The sequence below is a fragment of the Pleurodeles waltl genome, chromosome 1_2 (assembly GCF_031143425.1).
Source record: "Pleurodeles waltl isolate 20211129_DDA chromosome 1_2, aPleWal1.hap1.20221129, whole genome shotgun sequence".
NCBI classification, from domain to species: domain Eukaryota; kingdom Metazoa; phylum Chordata; class Amphibia; order Caudata; family Salamandridae; genus Pleurodeles; species Pleurodeles waltl.
The window spans coordinates 966,224,667-966,243,656 of record NC_090437.1 but is presented as its reverse complement, the minus strand read 5'-3'; the positions used below and the strand labels follow the sequence as shown (position 1 = coordinate 966,243,656).

At 43.5% G+C, this 18,990-nt stretch overlaps 1 protein-coding gene across 19 annotated transcripts in view; it reads right to left on the bottom strand.

Moving 5' to 3' along the window:
- Positions 1-18,990, bottom strand: part of CLOCK (clock circadian regulator) — a 1,126,282-nt gene that overhangs the window by 265,800 nt on the left and 841,492 nt on the right. For all 19 annotated transcript variants that reach the window (XM_069200997.1, XM_069201058.1, XM_069201081.1 and 16 more), the window contains 2 exons: positions 14,457-14,601; positions 1,699-1,799 (listed from right to left, as the gene is read on the bottom strand). In XM_069200997.1, coding sequence (XP_069057098.1) covers positions 1,699-1,799; positions 14,457-14,601 — 246 coding nt within the window. The remainder of the gene's footprint in view (positions 1-1,698; positions 1,800-14,456; positions 14,602-18,990) is intronic.

The window sequence follows — 18,990 nt, the reverse complement described above, 5'->3', positions numbered from 1 at the left end:
GGAGCTATCCTGCAGTTGCTGCTTATGCCTCTGCTAGAGGACAAAGACTGGACTTTGTGTTGCCTTCCTTCTTGTGAAGATCTCCAAGGGCTTGATTTAGAGCTTGCCTCCTGTTGTTTGAAGTCTCAGGGACAGCAAAGACTTCTCTCTGCCGGCACCTGGAGTCTCTTGAGAGACTCTTACCCTGCCAAGTGGTGCCCATCCAGTTCCTGGGACCCTGAAAGGAGAAGCTGGCAGCACAACAGTGAGAAATCCACGCACTGAACACCGTGCGGGGAAAAGATCGACATGACTCAAATCTGTGGCTGAAAAATTGACGAGGCGCCGGCTTTGTGGCTGAAAATAGATGCTCGCCTGCAACGCGCCCCGAGGATCGACGCCTGGGGCTGGAGAAACGATGCACAGCATCGCTGACGGAGGCTGGGGAGATCCCAACCTGCACTGTGTGGTTGTCGGATCATTGTGTGGCTGGATTTCCGAGGCAAACACCGCTAGGCGTGTAAAAACGACGCAAGGCCTGCCCGGACCCGAGTGCTGACCGGATCGACGCATCGCTCTCCTGCGGAGAGAATAAACGATGCACGCCAACTGGACTAAAGGAGAAACAATGCAAGGTCTTGCTCGTGAGTGATATCGATGCATCGCAAGCCCTTTTTGACGCACACTCCCCCGTGCTGGGTTATTTTTGACGCACCCAAGTTACATTTTCAGGCTAACAGCATTAGCGTTGTGTATAAAACTACATGAAGACTCTTTTTGCTTTTTAATTGATAACTTGACTTGTGTATTGTGCATTTTTATCATCTTGGTCTTGTTTTGTTTAGATAAATAGTTTCTATTTGTCTAAACCTGTGTTGTGTCATTTTGTAGTGTTTTCATTAAGTTACTGTGTGTGTTGGTACAAATACTTTACACCTAGCACTTTGAACTTAAGCCTACTGCTTGTGCCAAGCTACCAAGGGGGTAAGCTGGGGTTAGCTGAGGGTGATTCTCTTTTACCCTGATTACAGTGAGGGTCCTTGCTTGGACAGGGGGTAACCTGACTGCCAACCAAAGACCCAATTTCTAACATATATATATATATATATATATATATATATATATATATATATATATATATATATATAAATAAAACCCAGTGGTGCTTTAGTTATGATGGTTGGCACTCCGATGAAACTGACAGGAAAAAGCACACTGTTCCGTTGATAAAAACGTTGAAGTAGGCTGAAAATGGCCTACCAACCGTTACTGGATCTACGTTGCAAGTGCGGAAAAGAAGGAACTGTTGTTGGCAAGGGGGTTGTACAGACTCCACTGACGTCAAATCCAGTGGACGACGTCTATACGGAGTTGCACAACACCGTCTTCTGACACACAAACGTGCTATGGGGAAAAAAGTTTCAGGATCCAGGCTCGTGCCTGGGGAACATTCTAAAGTAAGGAATCTGCAGCTAGATGTCTCTATCAGATACTGGTATTCTACACTGATTGCAAAATTCCTGCACTCATAGCATGCTGCAGGTCTCAGTTTTAAAAAGTAGTGCAAGGCTTATCTACTCCTTCATTTTGTTGGATTACACACGCAATCTAATTCATCGGGCACCATAGGCCGAATACTTGGCATAAATCAGCCACTAAGTGTCAATAACATTTTATTAGAATCTAAAAAGTAAGAGGTTCAGGCAAACCTAGTCTTACCTGGCTGCTGAAGGATGACCTTCTTTGTGCTGTTTTCTCATGAGATGACAAAGCTTGCCTTGGTGGTGTGCTGGTGTCTGTTGCAATCTTAGTTGGAGTAGCTGTAACAAATCAAATGAAACACGCTGAAAGAAGCTGTTAAGGAACATTCCTAATTTAGAAAGTGTAACAATTTACCATTTCTTTCTATTAGTGATGTGAATTTATATTTGCAGCCTTTTAAAGTAAAGGCTTTTATGACACACTGCTACATTAGCATTTAAATAGAAATGAGGAAGCTATGGTGCCAAGGTGGACATGTCCTTGCAGAGATCTGGTGCTTGTGAGTGGAATAAGGCGGCCCACTCTCAGTGGTGACCACACATCAGGTTACAAGACAGCTCAAAGGACAGGTAAATAAAGAGACACCCCAATGAGGTAAGAATGCTATGGTGGTAAGTGACCAGAGATAATCCTTAATCATGATGTACGGAGGTGAGGAATACGCTTCACTTATTCACTTTATTCAACAGCAGCCAAGCAAAACAGCAAAAACTTAATTTCCCATAAGCACTTGGGAAAGGATATGTAAACAATTGTCTGTAGGAGGCTGGCCTGGCTTGTAGTGGGTACCAAGGGGTACTTACACTCTGTACCGGGTCCAGTTATCCCTTATTAGTGTAGAAGAGGTGTTTCTAGCAGCTTAGGCTACCTTTATGAACCTTATCACAAGTGTGACTCATCAACGCTTTTTGTCTTACTTTGGTTTTTCTACTTGTCCCCTTTCCAGCTTTCTCATATTATTTTTCTAGATGGACATTTTGTTATCTCGTCTCCAGTTTAGGTAGGTTCCAGTTATCAGATGCCTCTCACTTTTCCACGTGTGATAGGTGTTTTCACATACTTGGGTTCTTCCACTATTCACATACAACTTACATCTTGTTGCTGTTTTTTTTAACATTGGGTGTCTCTAGCTATATATCACAGACACTTTTGAGACACGGTACTCTTTTACTTTCTCAACCTCTCTTCAAACACACTATAGTTCACAGTTCTTGTGTGCACATCATTCCTCTACTACACATTTAGTCACCTCTGTCATGTCTGAGCTTTCTCATCTCTAAAAAGAATCATATATTTATAATACTGTTTCCTCTTTTCATTTTTAATTTCTGTGTACTGACACTAAGGTATAAACTTATGTATACTATGTCTCTTGCAGCCTTCAAAAAGTCACAGTGTGATGAAACACGTGTTGGCTGTGCTTGAAATACATATAAATTCCAAAGGCTATCACTATAAATGGCCTATAATTCCATATATTAAAAATCTTTCTGGAACACCAAGAAGAGTAATGTTCTATTCACCAACGGACCTCTCACATCGGACTTTGCATTTGTGTCTTTAACCATGTATGTTTTGAGTGCTGTGATCTTATCTGTTTTTGTGTACAACTTGGGAAAGGATAATAGTTAAGTAAACATTAATAGCCACTCAACATTCTCAAGTCCGGTGACAGTCCACCATCGCTGTTGCCACCTCCTTTTTCTTCACTGCATCCACAGCCGAGCTAACTGGCTTCTGGGCCTTTTTTCCTTGCTTGCTTTTGTGTGATTTGTGCATGCTTTGGTGTGTATTTGACTACCTTTGTTAGCTCACAACTGCACAGTTGCGGAAACACTTGTCGCTCCTCCGCAGCTGCTCCCTTTAAAATTTTCACACCACGGCGCATTAGGGCTGATGTGGTGTGGTCCTCTGACCACTAAAGGGCACTGCAAGTGAAGCACGATTTCAAGACTCATGTCAGTGTTCCCCAGGCTGGCACGCAGTATGAAAGTGCATAGCACAGATACCAGCCAAGCCGGGCCCCCGATTTTGTTTACATTGCCCCCTTATGACTGGAGTGAGACATTCCTTACCAGGGGTCTGTATTAAAGCCACTGCCCATTCTTTAGGGTGCAGGGGCCACCCCCCACCTTTTGCCCCTCATGAAGAGTGTCTGTCAGGCTGAGAAAAGTTCAGCCTGACAGACACTCTTCATGTTCAGATCAGGCAGCCAGGAGCGAGAAATACGCGATTTGCACAAACTCCTGGCTGCCTGAGCTGAACTTTGCTAGGCTGAAGAGGTCACAGCTCCTATGGGCGTAACCTCCTCAGTTCAGCAAAGGTGCCACAAGGCCCTCCCCTCGGTGATGAGTGGAAGAGTCACTGATTGACTTCGACCTGGGCGCTTCAGGTTTAAGCCCTGAAGCGCCCAGGGCGAGTGTCAATCAGTGACACCTCCTCACAAAGTGGGAAGGGGTCAGAAGTCTCACTGACCCCATACCACTCTGTGACGAAGTTGGGACTGCTGCCTTCCCTCTCTGGCAGCCAGAGAGGGAAGGCAGCAGTCCCAACCCTCCTGGAACCTCCGAGCTGAAGTTGTGCGTGTGTTTTGGTGAGTGCGTGTATATTTCATTGTTGCGGAGTATTGTGTATGGATGTGCATGCGTGTGTGAATAAATGAGTGTAAGTGTGCTTCCCGCCCGCCCCTCCCCCTAAAATTACCGGCCGACACTGCTGTATTGTTTTCCTCAGCGCGATATGTGCTTGTAGCAGGTTTGCACTGACACCAGACCAGGCGGTGAGCTGCTCTATTGAACTGTATGGGTATCTGTGGTGTCTTGCAGGGAATTTCCTATAATTGGCCTCCTGAGTTGCCTAAATTACCTGGCCGGGGGACTCCTGCCTACAATAATTGCCCTCTATACTTACATGGTACCCCCAGGCATTATCACTCTAAACTGGTTCTCCATTAAGTACTTACCTATCATCTAGCTGGGAGACCCCTCTACTTACTTCCCTCATTGTGACTGACGCAGAAGAGACTTCCACCCAGTAGGAACAGGTGACTTACATCCCCATGGATAACTTCCACAAAATTGTGAATGCCTTTATTTGGACTGTGGTTAAACAGGTGGTAGCCCCCCTGGAGCAGACACCCATGCAGTATGCAGAGAACTGTGCTAGACCCCTCCAAGTCAAGGAAGACAATCTTGTGCTCAGGTCCCCACTACCTCCTGGTTTGGCAACCTTCACTGCACCACCCAACCCCTAACGCAAGAGGAGCCCCAACCCAGATGTTGACATGGACACGTTTGACAGGCTTAAGTGAGCCTTCGTGGTCTGGACTCTCCTTGGTCGTCCGGCCAAAACAAGCCCCCTCTCTGCTTAGACTCCCCTCCCCGAGATATGGATTCTCCAACCTCGGACGGAGACAAATAGATGGGGTTCCCGCTTTTAGCGCCCCTCTCCTGAGGCTCACGCCTCTGAAACCCCCAGCCGAAGATACCCCCCAGGGAACATCTTATATGCTAGACCCAGAGCTCCTGCTGCCTCCTCATTTTGCTGCGTGGTCCCGGTGGACAAGGTCGTGACTTATGTCGTGTGGTGACTCCACAAGTCACTGGAGAAGGAGGTCCGCAGCCCTCTATGGGCTGAGTGTCCCCGCCCATCACTGCGCAATAAGGTGGCAATGACCCTTGAGACTGATGAGCGCATCGCTACCTTCCTGAGAAAGTTTATGAGAGAACCCAAAAAGGGGATAGACAGGTCCTGACTGGCTAGCCAGGACAAGCTTCTGGATGTTTCAGGCCCACTTCCCAGTATCCTGGATATGGCTGAAGATGGCAAAGCATCTGGCACCCTTATCGCCCCAGACATTCTCTAAGGCTGGGCCCAAAGAGCACTTATCTTTCGGAGGAATGCAAACTTTGCCATTTCAACAGAAAGGCAACATTCACTCATAAAGACAGATCCCAAACTGGGGGATCTGGCCACATCCGAGGCGGCCCGTCATCTAAGGAGGGTTGTTTGACAATCCCTTTTACCTGTGAGTTAGGCAAGTTTGAGCCAACCTTTAATTCACTAGATAAAGTGCAGTCCTCCATTAAACGCATCCTTACACCCTGGGTTTCTCCGTGGCTGATTAAGACAGGGGGTGCTCTGTCGGCTGCTCACAGCTCCAAGCTCCTGGCAGAGGATACAGTCAGAAGTGACGACAATACCAGGATGCGTCCAAATTCAGATTCTTCTACCCTACCTGACCCTACCCCCAGGCCTAAGGGATCAATAGGTGGCCACAGTGACGGCGGCACCCACAGTTCCTCTCAAAGTCAGTGTCCAACTATCCTTCCACCACCGGTTAGGAGGCAGTTTACGAATGTTTCTTTCCAACTGAGAGTCCCTTACCTCTGACGTTTGGGTACTCCAAACTATACAAGGGTTCCATATAGAGTTTTTCAGGTCCCCTATATAAAGGAAGCCTCGTTTCCCTCTGGTCTTTTCAGCCGCAGACATGAAGCTGGTAGGTTCAGAGGTGTCGGAATTACTGCGCAAAGGGGTGATTGTAGAGACCCTCCCCCACCCAGCAGGGTTTCTCAGCAATATTTTCCTGGTGGACAAATGGGACTGCGGTCAACTGCCGGCGATCAACTTTAAGGAGTTCAACGAGTGGCTGGTTTCCCAGTTTAAGATGAAAGGAATCCATCTTGTGCTGTACCTCCTCCAGCTCAACGTCTTGACCTCAAAGATGCCTACCTAACTGTCCTGATTTTTTCCCCTCATCATCGGTTCCACAACTTCCAGTGGGGGGGACAGACGTTCAAGTTCACAACTCTTCCATTTGGCCTCTTGTCCTCTCCTCCCCTGGTGTTTTACCAAGTTGATGCGACCAGGTGTGGAATTTCTCAGGGTTCGGGAGGGGGGGTCCGCTTCTTGTCTACCTGGACAACTTCCTCCTGATGCATCAGAGCCCCCAAGTTCTGTTATCACACCTTCAATGGCGGTCTCCATCTTGGAGTCTTTTGGATTCATCAACGGTCCGAAATCTGTCCATACCCCCCTCCCAGTCGCTGGTGTTCTTGGGCTTTGTGGTGGATTCGGTCCAGGCCACGCTCAGACTGACCTCGCGGACGGTGAACAAGATCAGACATGAGTTATGCAGGACGGCGGGCAAGCCATCAACTTCCCTACACCAAGTCTTGACGGTAGTAGGCCTGTTGTCATCTTCAATCTAGGCCATATTTCCAGGCTCTCTTCAGTATCGTGCCCTGCAACATTACAAAGCTGTTCATCTCCAGTTGGGACTCTCACTCTCAGGTGGTCCCCTTGTCGGCAAAAGCATGCAAGGAGATAGAGTGGTGGCTTGCCCACATGGAGGCATGGAATGGCCAGGTGATATTCGGCTTCCCCCTGACTTAGTTATGGAATCCGATGCCAGCAGCTCGGGATAAGGGCGACCTGTGGGTCCTTCTCTACAGGAGGACAATAGTCATCTCAAGAAAAATCCATGCACATCAATTGCGTCAAACTCCTTGCAGGCTCATTGCAGTCAAATGCCGGACAAAAACCCAGGTAAAATGCTGTGTCCTGCTACAAATGGACAATGTCACAGCAGTGAGGTATATAAACCGTCTAAAGGGCACTCAATCCAGAACTCCGTTGGATCTACCCGGGTCCTTCTGGAAGTATTGCCTCATAAACCAGATCAAAGAGATGGCATAAACCACCTGGGCAAATCCAACCAAGTCGCCAACTGGCACTTCAGACATTTGAGGGACCCAAATCTCTGGCAACTGCACCCACTACTTTTTGGAACTCTTCAGACCCTTTGGGGCCCATTCTTCGTGGATCTTTGTGTTGCGTTTGAATCACCAACTTTCCAGATACTACAGCTGGATACCAGATCCCAAGGTGGCTGCCATGGATGTGTTTCTCCAGGACTGGCATCTGGGCAGGGATATGTGTTTCTCCCATTCACCATGATAACATGCCTCTGGACACAGGTGCGGAGGCAGGAGGTGGATCTGGTGCTGATAACGCAGATCTGGGAATCTCAAGTCTGGTATCCGGTTCGAATGGAACTTTCTTGGGATTTTCCAATCCCTCTAAGCCTCTGTCTGGATATCCTCAGGGACCCCTACGGTAATCTCCATGCTCTAATGCAGGTAGAGTCTCTATTGCTTATGGCCTGGAGAATTACAGGGAACGCTGCAAAGTCCTGGGAATTTTGAGGCAGGCTGTATCACTCCTCTCCAAGGTCTGGGCAGACAGTACCATCAAACGCTATCAGTTAGCATGGACTCAATGATTGTACTGGTGTCACCAGAGACATATGGATCCAGTGGGGACCAAGTTGTCCATATCCTACATTTTCTGGCCTCTCTCGCTTCTGAGGGCTTGGCTTATGAACCAGTAAACACCTTCAGGTCTGCAACTGTGACGGGGCACAACCAGCAGGTGATCATCTGATGTGAGACTATCCCCTAGTGAGGAAACTCCTGCGTGGTATCCGCTATCTCTTACCCCAGAACCCAGGTACTCAATCTCTTTCTGTCATGGCAGGCTAATATGTATCTTTCCCGGAAAGAGCTTTCAGCCAAATCTACATACTGGGGCTGTAGGAAGCAGTAGGCAATAGTACCAGGGCAGGAATGCCATTGAGCCTGCAAACTTACTAACTTGCATGTTTTAAGGATTTTCATCAACTCTTCTCTAAACTTTTCCCATAATGAGAAAGGCTGGAAATTTACTCCTGACAATGGCAGAAGTAGAAGAAAAAAGTGGTTGGAGGGAAAGTGAACTTGTAAACGCTCAACAGATTTTCACATGAACAAATCTACACATGCATTTTTGCTCGTGCTAAAATACAGTTCACAAATATTTTGTAGGAGTACGATTTCCTTATCTACTTCTGTAAGTTCTTGTGAATTCATGAAATGAAAGACATGTACTATGGGTGTACTTTTATCACTTTCTTTAAGAATTGGGTCTCTAAATAGGTCTGGCGTTAACAAAGACATTTTGTTTTTATTAAACTTCTATTTCTCGATCTATCAGCTGGCTTTACTGTGTGTGATGGAATCTGCTCTTCCACAAGGAGCATATTGGCACACCAAGTAGTTTTGTTCAATTCCAGGAACTACTAAATCAATCAGTGGCATTATAAAACTGGAGGTGGCCTCCTGCAAAGAACATGGAGGGACTCCGTCCCTTCAGACTCCCTCAGCACATGTGCTAAGCTGAGTGGGCCCCCTGGAGGGGGGGCTCCAGGGCCTTTGTTACTCCACTTGTGGCAATGTGTGCTTTTTGAGACCCAAAAACCTTTTTTGCTTTTTTGCCTATGTTTGTTACAAAGATGAGGGACTGTCAGCTCCCACAACATTAAAGGGTTACAGAAGCCATATCAAAACAAGGCAGACATGAAGAAACTAAAAGACTCACAAAAACTTGTCCTAAGGACAAAATAAACATGAAAACTTGTCCCCAAACAATATGTCCTGGGCGACAGGAGTTCCACATCCCTGTTAGGGGTTGTGAGGAGGTCACGATTCATTGTGTTTAGGGGTAGTGAAGGGTCTGGTGAAATAAAAGTAAAGTAATCAAAGTTATTATCTAAAAATGTAAAAAAAATCTGAAATATTATCCCCTGAAGTAAGACACTGAAATAAAAAAAAAAAAAATCTGAAAGCAATATCTACAAACATTACACTTACACCTTTAAAAAAGCATGCAAAAGCCATTTAAAAAAATAAATTTTATGCATTGGTTTCTTTGAAATGGTAAATACCATTCATCCCGCAAATCTCCATTAAACAGTTTAGGTGCATTGGCTTCTCAGTAATGGTGTTTCATTGGATCATATTTCTATTCAATCACACATAACCCCTTGATCAACCCAGCAGTGAGGTGTGACTAAGGTATGGAGGAGTAGGATGAAGCAGAAGGAGCCACAGCAAGGCATGGGCAAGCCTTGTCGCGTGGCTACCATCACATTGATCCCTGGAGAGGAGGGTACTTCAGAGAGCAACAACTGCAGTGTGGACTGACCTGCATATGAACATACACCTTAAAGAAGACAAGGTAGGGCAGAGTAAAGAGAATAAAGATTCAAAATACTTTTTGGGATCCAGGCAGCAGCTACAGAGAGAAACCAGAGTCTAAGGTGCTGTGGGAGATCATGATGCTCATGGAGCAAGCACTGATATCTTATCTTGGCAGCATTGCAAGACCTTTAAAATACAATACGCCTTGTCCAAAAGGAGATATTGATAGCTGCCAAGCCCATCTCTAAAACCGAGACATTGGCATAGCTACGAGGAGTGACAATCCCAAGCTTCTCAGACAGGCTCTTCAATCCAGGAGTTAGAATTAGGCAAGGATACCAACAGTGACTTCAAAAATGCTGTGCGGGCCCCATATTAATGTACATGGAGCAGCAACTGGAGCATTTAGGGGACACTTTGAGCGATGTAAATATTATGTTGCTGAAAGTATCCAGAAGCTTTGATGCTTGGGTGTCCCGTGAGACTTCAATCCACAGATTTCTTAATGGAGAGATTTTGATGTATTAGTTCATTCTAAGGTAATGTCAGGGGCTCTAAGGGGTCCACTGAGACAAGAGAGACAGTGATAGCTGAAATGGGCAACTCAGAGAGACAATTATATGACCTGGCAAATCAGAGACATTATTCCAGTTGTCCCTGCCTATTTCAGGGCCATAATGCCCTGATCAACTAAAATTAATTTAGAAAGAATTAATCCATCTGAAAGTCCTTGTGGTACCAGCAAAAATCTGAAAGTCTCATAATGATGCACGTTTGTACACAGACTGTAGCCATTTTTTAAGAAAGACAAAGCGAACAAGTAGGGATTTCTGGAACTTGAATGCCTAGTTTTACAACTCCAAGTTTAGTAAACTTTACATTCTTGTTTAATTTGGAATACATTAATTTGCTCCCTTGTAGTTCGGGTATGATGTTATGCTTCCTTGAATACAACTTTGCATACTCCTTTTGCATTATATTACATTTCAGGTGCTGAATATCAGCAATGAGGTGCTCTGTTTCCCCCTGGGTCTCCCGCACTCCTAGGGGATGACTGTGCTTGAAGCAAAGCAGTTTCAACAACAGATGGTTGTTATACATATGTCCACTCATTGTGCTTTCTCCTCAGGTTGGTTTGGCTGTAGGCACAGTAACTTTGTGAACCCATTGAACTAGAATATTTAAATCTATAAGCCCATCAACATGTTCTATCAACTTCTATAAATTGTACCAAATCAAATATGTGTAGCTCCTACCGTATTTGTAATAAAGACTTGGACAGAGCATTTGCTTGTTCGAGAGAGATACATTCTGATACACGTGCTGTACAATAAGTTGTTATATTTTACTTTATTGCCGGAGGAATCGAAAAGGAGACGAAAAACCTTTGCACCCTGCCAAACCTACTACTACTACACAAGACTTAGGAGGCAGGTGGGTGGAGACAAACACACTCTCAATCACAAAAGCCTTCCATTTGCTTTTATTTATTTTCAGCAGCCCCACCATTAAGGTTTCTTCCAATTCTGTTCCACAATTTTCAGACTGTCAACTTAGACAAGAACTGCAATGGTTCCTCCTTATCTACATATATATGACCTATTGACGGTTGCCACTGGGTAGTCATGGTCAGGCCCACGATTCCATAGGAAAAGCGTGTTTTAGTTTGCTAAAAACTCTGGCACCGTATACGAATTGTCACAAATCTTTAAAATAAAAAGAACAAATAAAGAAGTTCATCTAACATAGCGCCATCCTGGAAAGTTGCTGGGTGATCCGTCAAGTGGGGCCAGAGGAAAATGAGTGTGTGTATGTGTGGTGGTGGGGAGGGTCCAAAAATGCTTTTTCTGCATGCAATTTTCCATAGTAAAACTCAACAGCGATGCTGCAAAACAGCTGAGGGGAAATACACCAAATTTGCCAGAAAGCAAGCTCTTCGTACAAAAGAATGTTTTTGTGATTTTTCTGTGATTTGTTGTAAATCCGTTAGGTAGTGTTTGAGAAATTAAGGTTTGAAATGTATGCCTATATAGGGACACTAATTTGAAAGATCAAAATTGGTTGCCATAGCATCAATAACGATGTTGCATCAGCCATGTTTGGGCTTGGGGATCAGTCCCTTGTCAAAAAAGTTTAATAAAAAATAACAAAAAAACATACAGTGGACAGGGTGTGATACCCTGGCCCTCTAAGTCTGGTAGTGGTGGTGCTGGTGGGCGGGATATCCCAGATCAGCAGGAAATTTAATTTTAAAATAAAAAAAGAAAAAGGGAAAAAGATGCCGGGTTAGGCCAGGGCCCAGGGGAATGACAATGTATTTTTTGGTTCGTTTTTTTAAAGGGAAGGAAGACTGTGCCCTCCAACCCCAAGCCTCTATGAGGCTGCGGGGACCACTTCCCCTGGAGCATGCCCCTCCACCCTGAGTTTAAAATAGGCCTCTGTGACTCCATCTGCCGGAACCATTTTTTTTTTTAATGGGGAATGGGTGTTGGGCCACTCTCCCCAAGCCACACAATGACCAGAGGCCCCATTCCCCAGAGTCCAATCAAAGCAGTGTCCCAGGGCTGGCCCTAAGGGGGTCTTGGGACTCCCTCTGCAACCCAAGTGACTGGAACAGGGGTCATGGAGGGCTTGGGGCTTCCCCGTGGCTCTCAACCATGGCCACGTTGTGGTTGCCCCGGGAGGGCACCAACTTTAAAATAATGTCCAATTCCTGTTGGCACCTACTATGGGTGCTTTCTGGGGAACTCGCAGGTGCCGCAGGGGCTTTATGATCTTCTGCAGGGCCAAAGTTAATATAAAGTTTGGGTGTTCTGGGTGGAAATGGGACATTAAAAAAAGAATAATAAATGAGCAGCAGGAGACACTAGTTTATTATTGACTGCTTCAAGCGAGGAGCACCCCCATAATGTCCTGAAATAGCATTTTATTTATATTTCTGGGTCCTGGTGGTATTCCGAGAAGGAGCAGGTGCACCACTAATCATTTTTTTTTTTCAATGTTGTAGAGGGCTGCGGAGAGCGCCCTTCGCCAAGCACTTCTAATTACCTATGATATTATTATAATTCCTAACTATAGCGTCACTTTTACTTAGTTTTTTCAATATATAATCAGAATTTCAGCATGCAGTCAAAGTTTATGACCATTATCACACGACTGGTGAATGAAAATTGGCCACAGGTGTAATGTGTTGAATTACTTCATATTCAAAAATCCTATAGGACACTGTCGCAATGACTGCATGTTGTCATCAATGATGCCATTTAATATGTCTGATGAGAGATGTAATATACAAGGAAACAAACAGTGAATGGAGGGGGTGCAAGTTATAGTGAGCTAAGAAAAATTATAACTGGTGAATTTCAGTTTTTTATGGTTTTTAATTGTTCGTTTTGTCTCATATCAACCATACCAATAATGTCACTTTACCTTTGTTTTTGTTTTTTTAATTAACTTCTGGGGTTTTTGTTAAAGCTATGATCTTACTACCATTTCTGTTTTTTGTTTGGTCATATTCAAACCTGAGCATACACGCACCCCTCTTAGGCAACCTACAGCCAAGCCCCTACTGCACATGGCCTTCAGCCTGTGGCTAGGCCTTCCCGAGCACTGCTGCATGTGGTCAACACCATCCAGACACACCTTAATTTTGACCCCTTCGAGCCCAACCTGAATCCCTCTGTAAATGCTAATTTCTCAAGAACGGCTAGCAAATTTACACCAAGTCACAAAAAACACGCTTTCGGAGGAAAGTTCTGCTTTTTTGCTAAATGTGGTGCAATTCCACTCACCTGTTTTTTTCTGTATTGGAGAGCAACGTTTCCTATGTGAATTAACATGGGAAATCAACGTTTTGGGACTTCCTTTGTTTCTTGGTCTCGGTTGATGGTTCAAAGCAAAACGTTCCCTGAGGGAGCCGAAGTGGAAGAATTTTCTTTTGGGAAAGTGTCCTGCAGATTTGTCAAACGGAGCCAACGTTATTAGTGAGCCAAAAACGCTCTTCCTATGGAAACTCTGACCTAACTTGAACTATAAAGTGGCAACGGCCACTGAGTAAAAAAAAATATACATATATGAATATCCTTTCGTAGGTATCTGCACACGTGTTTTTTTTAGCTGTGTCCCCTTAAAATTCCCTTTTAGAGAGACCACTGTCATCTAGGCACTATGCTCACTAGTGAGTCCCTCTTTCTAGCAGATGGCCTGTAGCAAACAAAATGGAAGGCCATCAAGTCTGGAGGAACAGGACTGTTATCTTGCATCAGCTTTAATTGCCATCTGAAGGAATGTTCACCTAGCGTTACAAAGAGATGGAATCAGAAGATTGGTTCAATGATCCAGAGAGATGCTGAAAACGTGGGCACCATTCTTCCACTTGCCCAATAAGCCCAACGCAGTGCATGAGCCTATGAAAAGGAGGTTTCTGCAAATGGGCAAAGGAGAAAAAACATTGAGAATCTCATCACTCAAAGTGAAAGCTGACACAGTCTATAAACATATATATAAATGGGGTTTTCAAACCTTCAGTATGATACCCAGAAGCGTTAGGAAATGCTGGAGGTTTCCTGGCTGGACGAGATCAATCATTGGTAAGTCACACTAAACAATACCTGAGGTTGTGGGGTCTCGAAAATGTTAAACTTGGGTAGCTAGAAGGAAATTTAATTAATCCTCCTCAAATAGCTTGAGAATTCTTGCTGAGAAACTCTACTGAATGGCATTTTTATTATTGGTTTATGCAGATAATACATTCTAGATATTGTTGGCTGGCCTTTAAAAATGTGTTATTAGTTATCAACTCACTATGCATTACTTAATACGGAATTTCAGTAAGCCTCAGAGCGAGTAGAAATGGCCTAAATATGAGTAAGTAATGCATGAAAAGTGTAAAATTAGAAAAAGAAAGATACTCACAGGAAGGGTCGGATACTGCTGTATGAGAAGATGATTTTCTAGAACTCCTTGAAGAAACTGAAGGTGTTCTGCTATGCTCAAACCGCTCCAAAGCTTCTTTCAGGCTGAGTGTGTTGATGTGGTTTTCAGACCCACAGTCATGGCTCTAAATGAAGGAAAGGAAAGGCTAATTGAACAAACATATTAACATGTAGAAATATCTTTTCAAACCAACTTCTCATCTGAAAAAATAGCACAAAAAAAACTAAACACCAATATTTCAAACTTGATACTAAAAGTTTCTTTAACCAAAATCAATTTATTGACAAAACAGATAACAGTCCTGACCTGACGACTTACTGGTAATCTTCATTACTCTGAGTACTAGTCTTCTTTATTCCAGTCTATACCAATTGAGGTTTGCCTCATGGAACAGATAGGCAAATTCTGCTTGTTGACCGAATCAGACCTCAGTTCGTAAGGGATGGGAGGAGAAAGATGGACGAGGAAGTAATGCTCTAGATGCAAGGGAGTCAAACTATAGTGAAATGTAATATTGACCACACTGACCTTATGACAATTGTATTCAGAATTCCTCCATAGGTTTATATATACACCTTCCCAAATTTAAATTCTTTATTGAACTCCTCATTCAAAATACGTTTATATAAAGTTGTGCATTCACATTAGAAACACAGTAACGTTAATTGGCTTCACACAGATTTCCAATTAAAATTTTATTAGTGGCTCTACCACACAATCTCATGTTTACAAGGCAAAAATTGAAATCTGACATAGTAGAATATGCCATTGTAGAATGGTAGTAAGAATCACTTGAAAAGGGAGTGGAGTAACGACTAAAGGGCTCAAAGTCCAATGCAAACAATTGGCATTGAATGGAATATGGAATGCAAGTTTAGCCAAAATTTGCAAATGTATTTGTGCTATCTAGATATCTACCTATCTATCTATCTATCTATCTATCTATCTATCTATCTATCTATCTATCTATCTATCTATCTATCTATCTATCTATCTATCAGAAAGTACTGAGTATAAGGATAATGATTCCCTTTAGCAACACATACAAAAACAGTTATGTCCTACCAAAAGCTAACTGCTGCTGCCAGGAAAGGGAATGTCAGGAATATTAAGACTTCGAAAACGTAGAAAGGGGAACCACAGATAAACAGGCCAGCAAATCAAGACAGATGCATTTGTCATACATGCTTTATTTCCAATCACATGTGATGGGGAATACAGGTCCGAGCAGAAGAAGCATGCTATTAAATGTTTTAAGTTATCTTCTCTTCTGTTTGTCTATATTACAAAAAGGTTAAATCTGTCATTGAGTCTAGGGTTCCAGTGGTAGTATATATTAGCAGTGCTTATACGTTTTTATACATTAGCACCAATGCTGGACTTTACGTAACGAGACATTATCTTGTTTGCTAAAACATTCAAATTATGGATTTTGGATCCACCCTCCGAAGTACTTGCTTTTGGATTTTTAGTGCATTATTGTGGAGCGTTTGTGTTTTTAACCTTAAGTTACGTCTGTGGGACAGCAGTACGTGTGGCAGACACTGGAAAGTTATATTTACTATTTTAACTTAAGCCATGGATTATTTGAAGAAAAAATAACAACTCAATTTTCTGTATCCCCTGGGGTACATGGATGTAGAGGAAAGAGGCCGTCAGGAGGCACTATTGACTGCGTGCCACCAAGAGGTGGTACATAATGCACCCCTCAGGGCATGGTAAGGGAGGTCCCATGGACTACTGCAGGCATCCCCAGGCAGGCGGTGCCGTTTTTTCACTGCACCTGCCTGCAGGAGGTTCTCTGTCTCCCGTGAAAGTGCCACGCGCTGCTTGCACTGTAAAAGGCTGAGAGGCTACTTCAATCTGTCACTCTGCCTTTCACTAACGCGCTGCCACCCAGGGCAGTGGCGATTTTGTGTATGTCCTGGGGGCAGCACATTACGTGAAAAAGGGTAATTGAACCTGCCTAGTGAATTGTACAGTTACTGTAAAACAGACCCATGAGGCTTATTTACTATTCTATCTCCACTCCTAGAATGTTTCGGAGAAAGTTAAAAAATTCCCAACTAGTTTAAGAAAGGATTCAAGTAGGATGTTCGCAGTGCTGCATCGAGGGCTCCGCTCAAGGCAAAAATAGGAATACCATTAATTTATCTCTTATGGAGTGCTTGCATTGCACACGCATGGGACTAATTTACAGCCACAAAGTACATTCAATCATCACACTTGTTTCACCTTCATTTCTTTCCCTCATACAGGCAATATTACCAGCCACATGACAAAACCTATACCAATTCCACATCACTACCAATACATTCCTGTGATCGTCTATTTAAAGGCTTGCAACCATCATTGGGCAATACTGCAATCATGCAAGGGAAGGGGGAATACACAGACTGCAAATTCTTCATTAGGGCTTTTACATGGGTTCTCAGTGGCCATCCTAAGAATAAATTGGGCAAGTTCCTTGCATGAATCTTGGAATGTTATGGCTCCCATTCAGGCTACAGAGGAAATGTTACCTAGGAGATTTTCGATTCTCTGTGAAGTGCACACACCTCTTGCCTTCAGCAGTGATCTTTCACTGGACCTGACATCATTACAAAATCTTTATGAAGTGCTTTAAAGACTGGTAGAAGTTCCTATTCTTGAAGATATTCTACTTGGTTTTAATTACATTAGCCAATATACTGCGAGAGCTGGATGGCCCTTCATGTAGAAATCCTTATTTGGGGTATTCTACAGTTCAACAGGTCTATTGATTAGGGCCAGGTTTCTTTTCATGAGGTAGGTTCAATCTCTCACAGAGAACACGAGATGGGTTTCCTTTTTTCCTTCTTAGGTCAGAAGGCAGTTATAGCATCTATTTAAAAAGGTTCTCAACTTACAGAGGGTGTGACTGTGTATTGTGGTAGTTTCTGGAAGGAGGATAGGTTTGCCAGGAGGGTGATGATGTCTTTGACCTACAAGAAGAAGGGGTGGATACGCTCTGAAATATTCAGGGAAGATCAACAAAAGACATTGTGACTTCGCCAGCGAGGATGGAAAGAAACAGCCTGAGGAATGTTTTGCATTTCTTTGAGTGTTACTCAAATGATTCCCTCAACTCTTATCTCCCATTACAAGACGAACAAAGGTGAATTTAGGATCTATAGTCCTTTTCTTTGGATTGCCAACTTTGAAGGCTTAATTTGAAATTCAACTTGTTACAGAATTAGACTAGATGTTGCAGCAACAAAATGAAACTGTGAGCATTTTATTGGGAAGCTCTGGTTAACTTGGAGCACACACGTGTAAGTACTGCAATTAGGAAGAGATAATCAGAGTAATCGTTGATTACAGCGCCATGACTGACAATTTCAAATGCAGGAACCGATCAAATAGGGCTATCATTGTAGTACTGCTCTGATGTGTTTCTTTTACAAGTTCATCCTACATCGACATAATAGCCAGATTAGTCCTCTCTCGTTTAAAGCCAATATCAAGGGCATTAAAAATGTCATTAAGCTCAATGAAATACTCCATGGGCCCCAGGGGTGTCTTACTCTGAATGTGAGAATAGTCTATATAAGAGACTACTGTGGGGATGAGGCTCTCACCATAGTAATATTCAAGTGACTGCATGAAGAAGGAGGCTTTTCTTCTGGAAATGGAAGTGAATACGGCATGTCCTCGCTTTGTTGTCCACCAAGACCAGTTGTGCTCTGAAAAGCTGATGATAGGGCCCCTTCTTGAAGCTGTGATTGACCAGCAATATTTACTAACCCTAGACTGATCTTTAAAGAATTCACTGAGAAAACCTTGCTCTAAACACCTGTAAACCAGTGTCCAGAGGTTTTAATCTGAATGCAGAGGTAGTCCCAGAGATATAATGGATCATTCTGTGTAAATTGACTGTAGCTAATGTTGAGGCCTGTTCCCCCTCCTGTATTAATGGATTCAAGTTTGAATCAGGGTTGCTTCAAAGGGGACCAAAGATGCCAGAGCATTTCGTGGTATTAACATGCTAAATAAAGGCTTTTTCTCACTTTCTTTGTAGAGGACCTTTGTTGTCCTTGTCCAGCCCTTTCCAAATACAAGTTAATTAACCAGTGATTAGCCTAACATGGCTATTTTGCCAGAAATGACAGTGCCAGTGGTGGTGCCCCAGGAACATATTTCAGGAAGAGGCTCTCATTGTCACTGTTGGAAAAGAGAGCCAGACTAGGCAGAGGTGGACTTTTTTTTTTTTAAAGAAAAATTACGAGAAACATATATATCAAACACTGCACTAGTCTTTTGATAAAGATTACAACAGTGTTTGAATTTTCTCAGTAGGTGCTCCTTATCTCAACTTGTGGAATTAATCTGCTATTCTAAAGTGGCCCTTTCCAAGAGAAGAATCATACCCATTTCATGTTGTAAATGCCTGCTTCTACACATTTAACACAAGGCACCGTGATGTCACTATACTTCTTAGGTGACTCAGGTAATGGGAAAAGTATGCTTTTCAACATGTCAAAAAGGCTTTCCT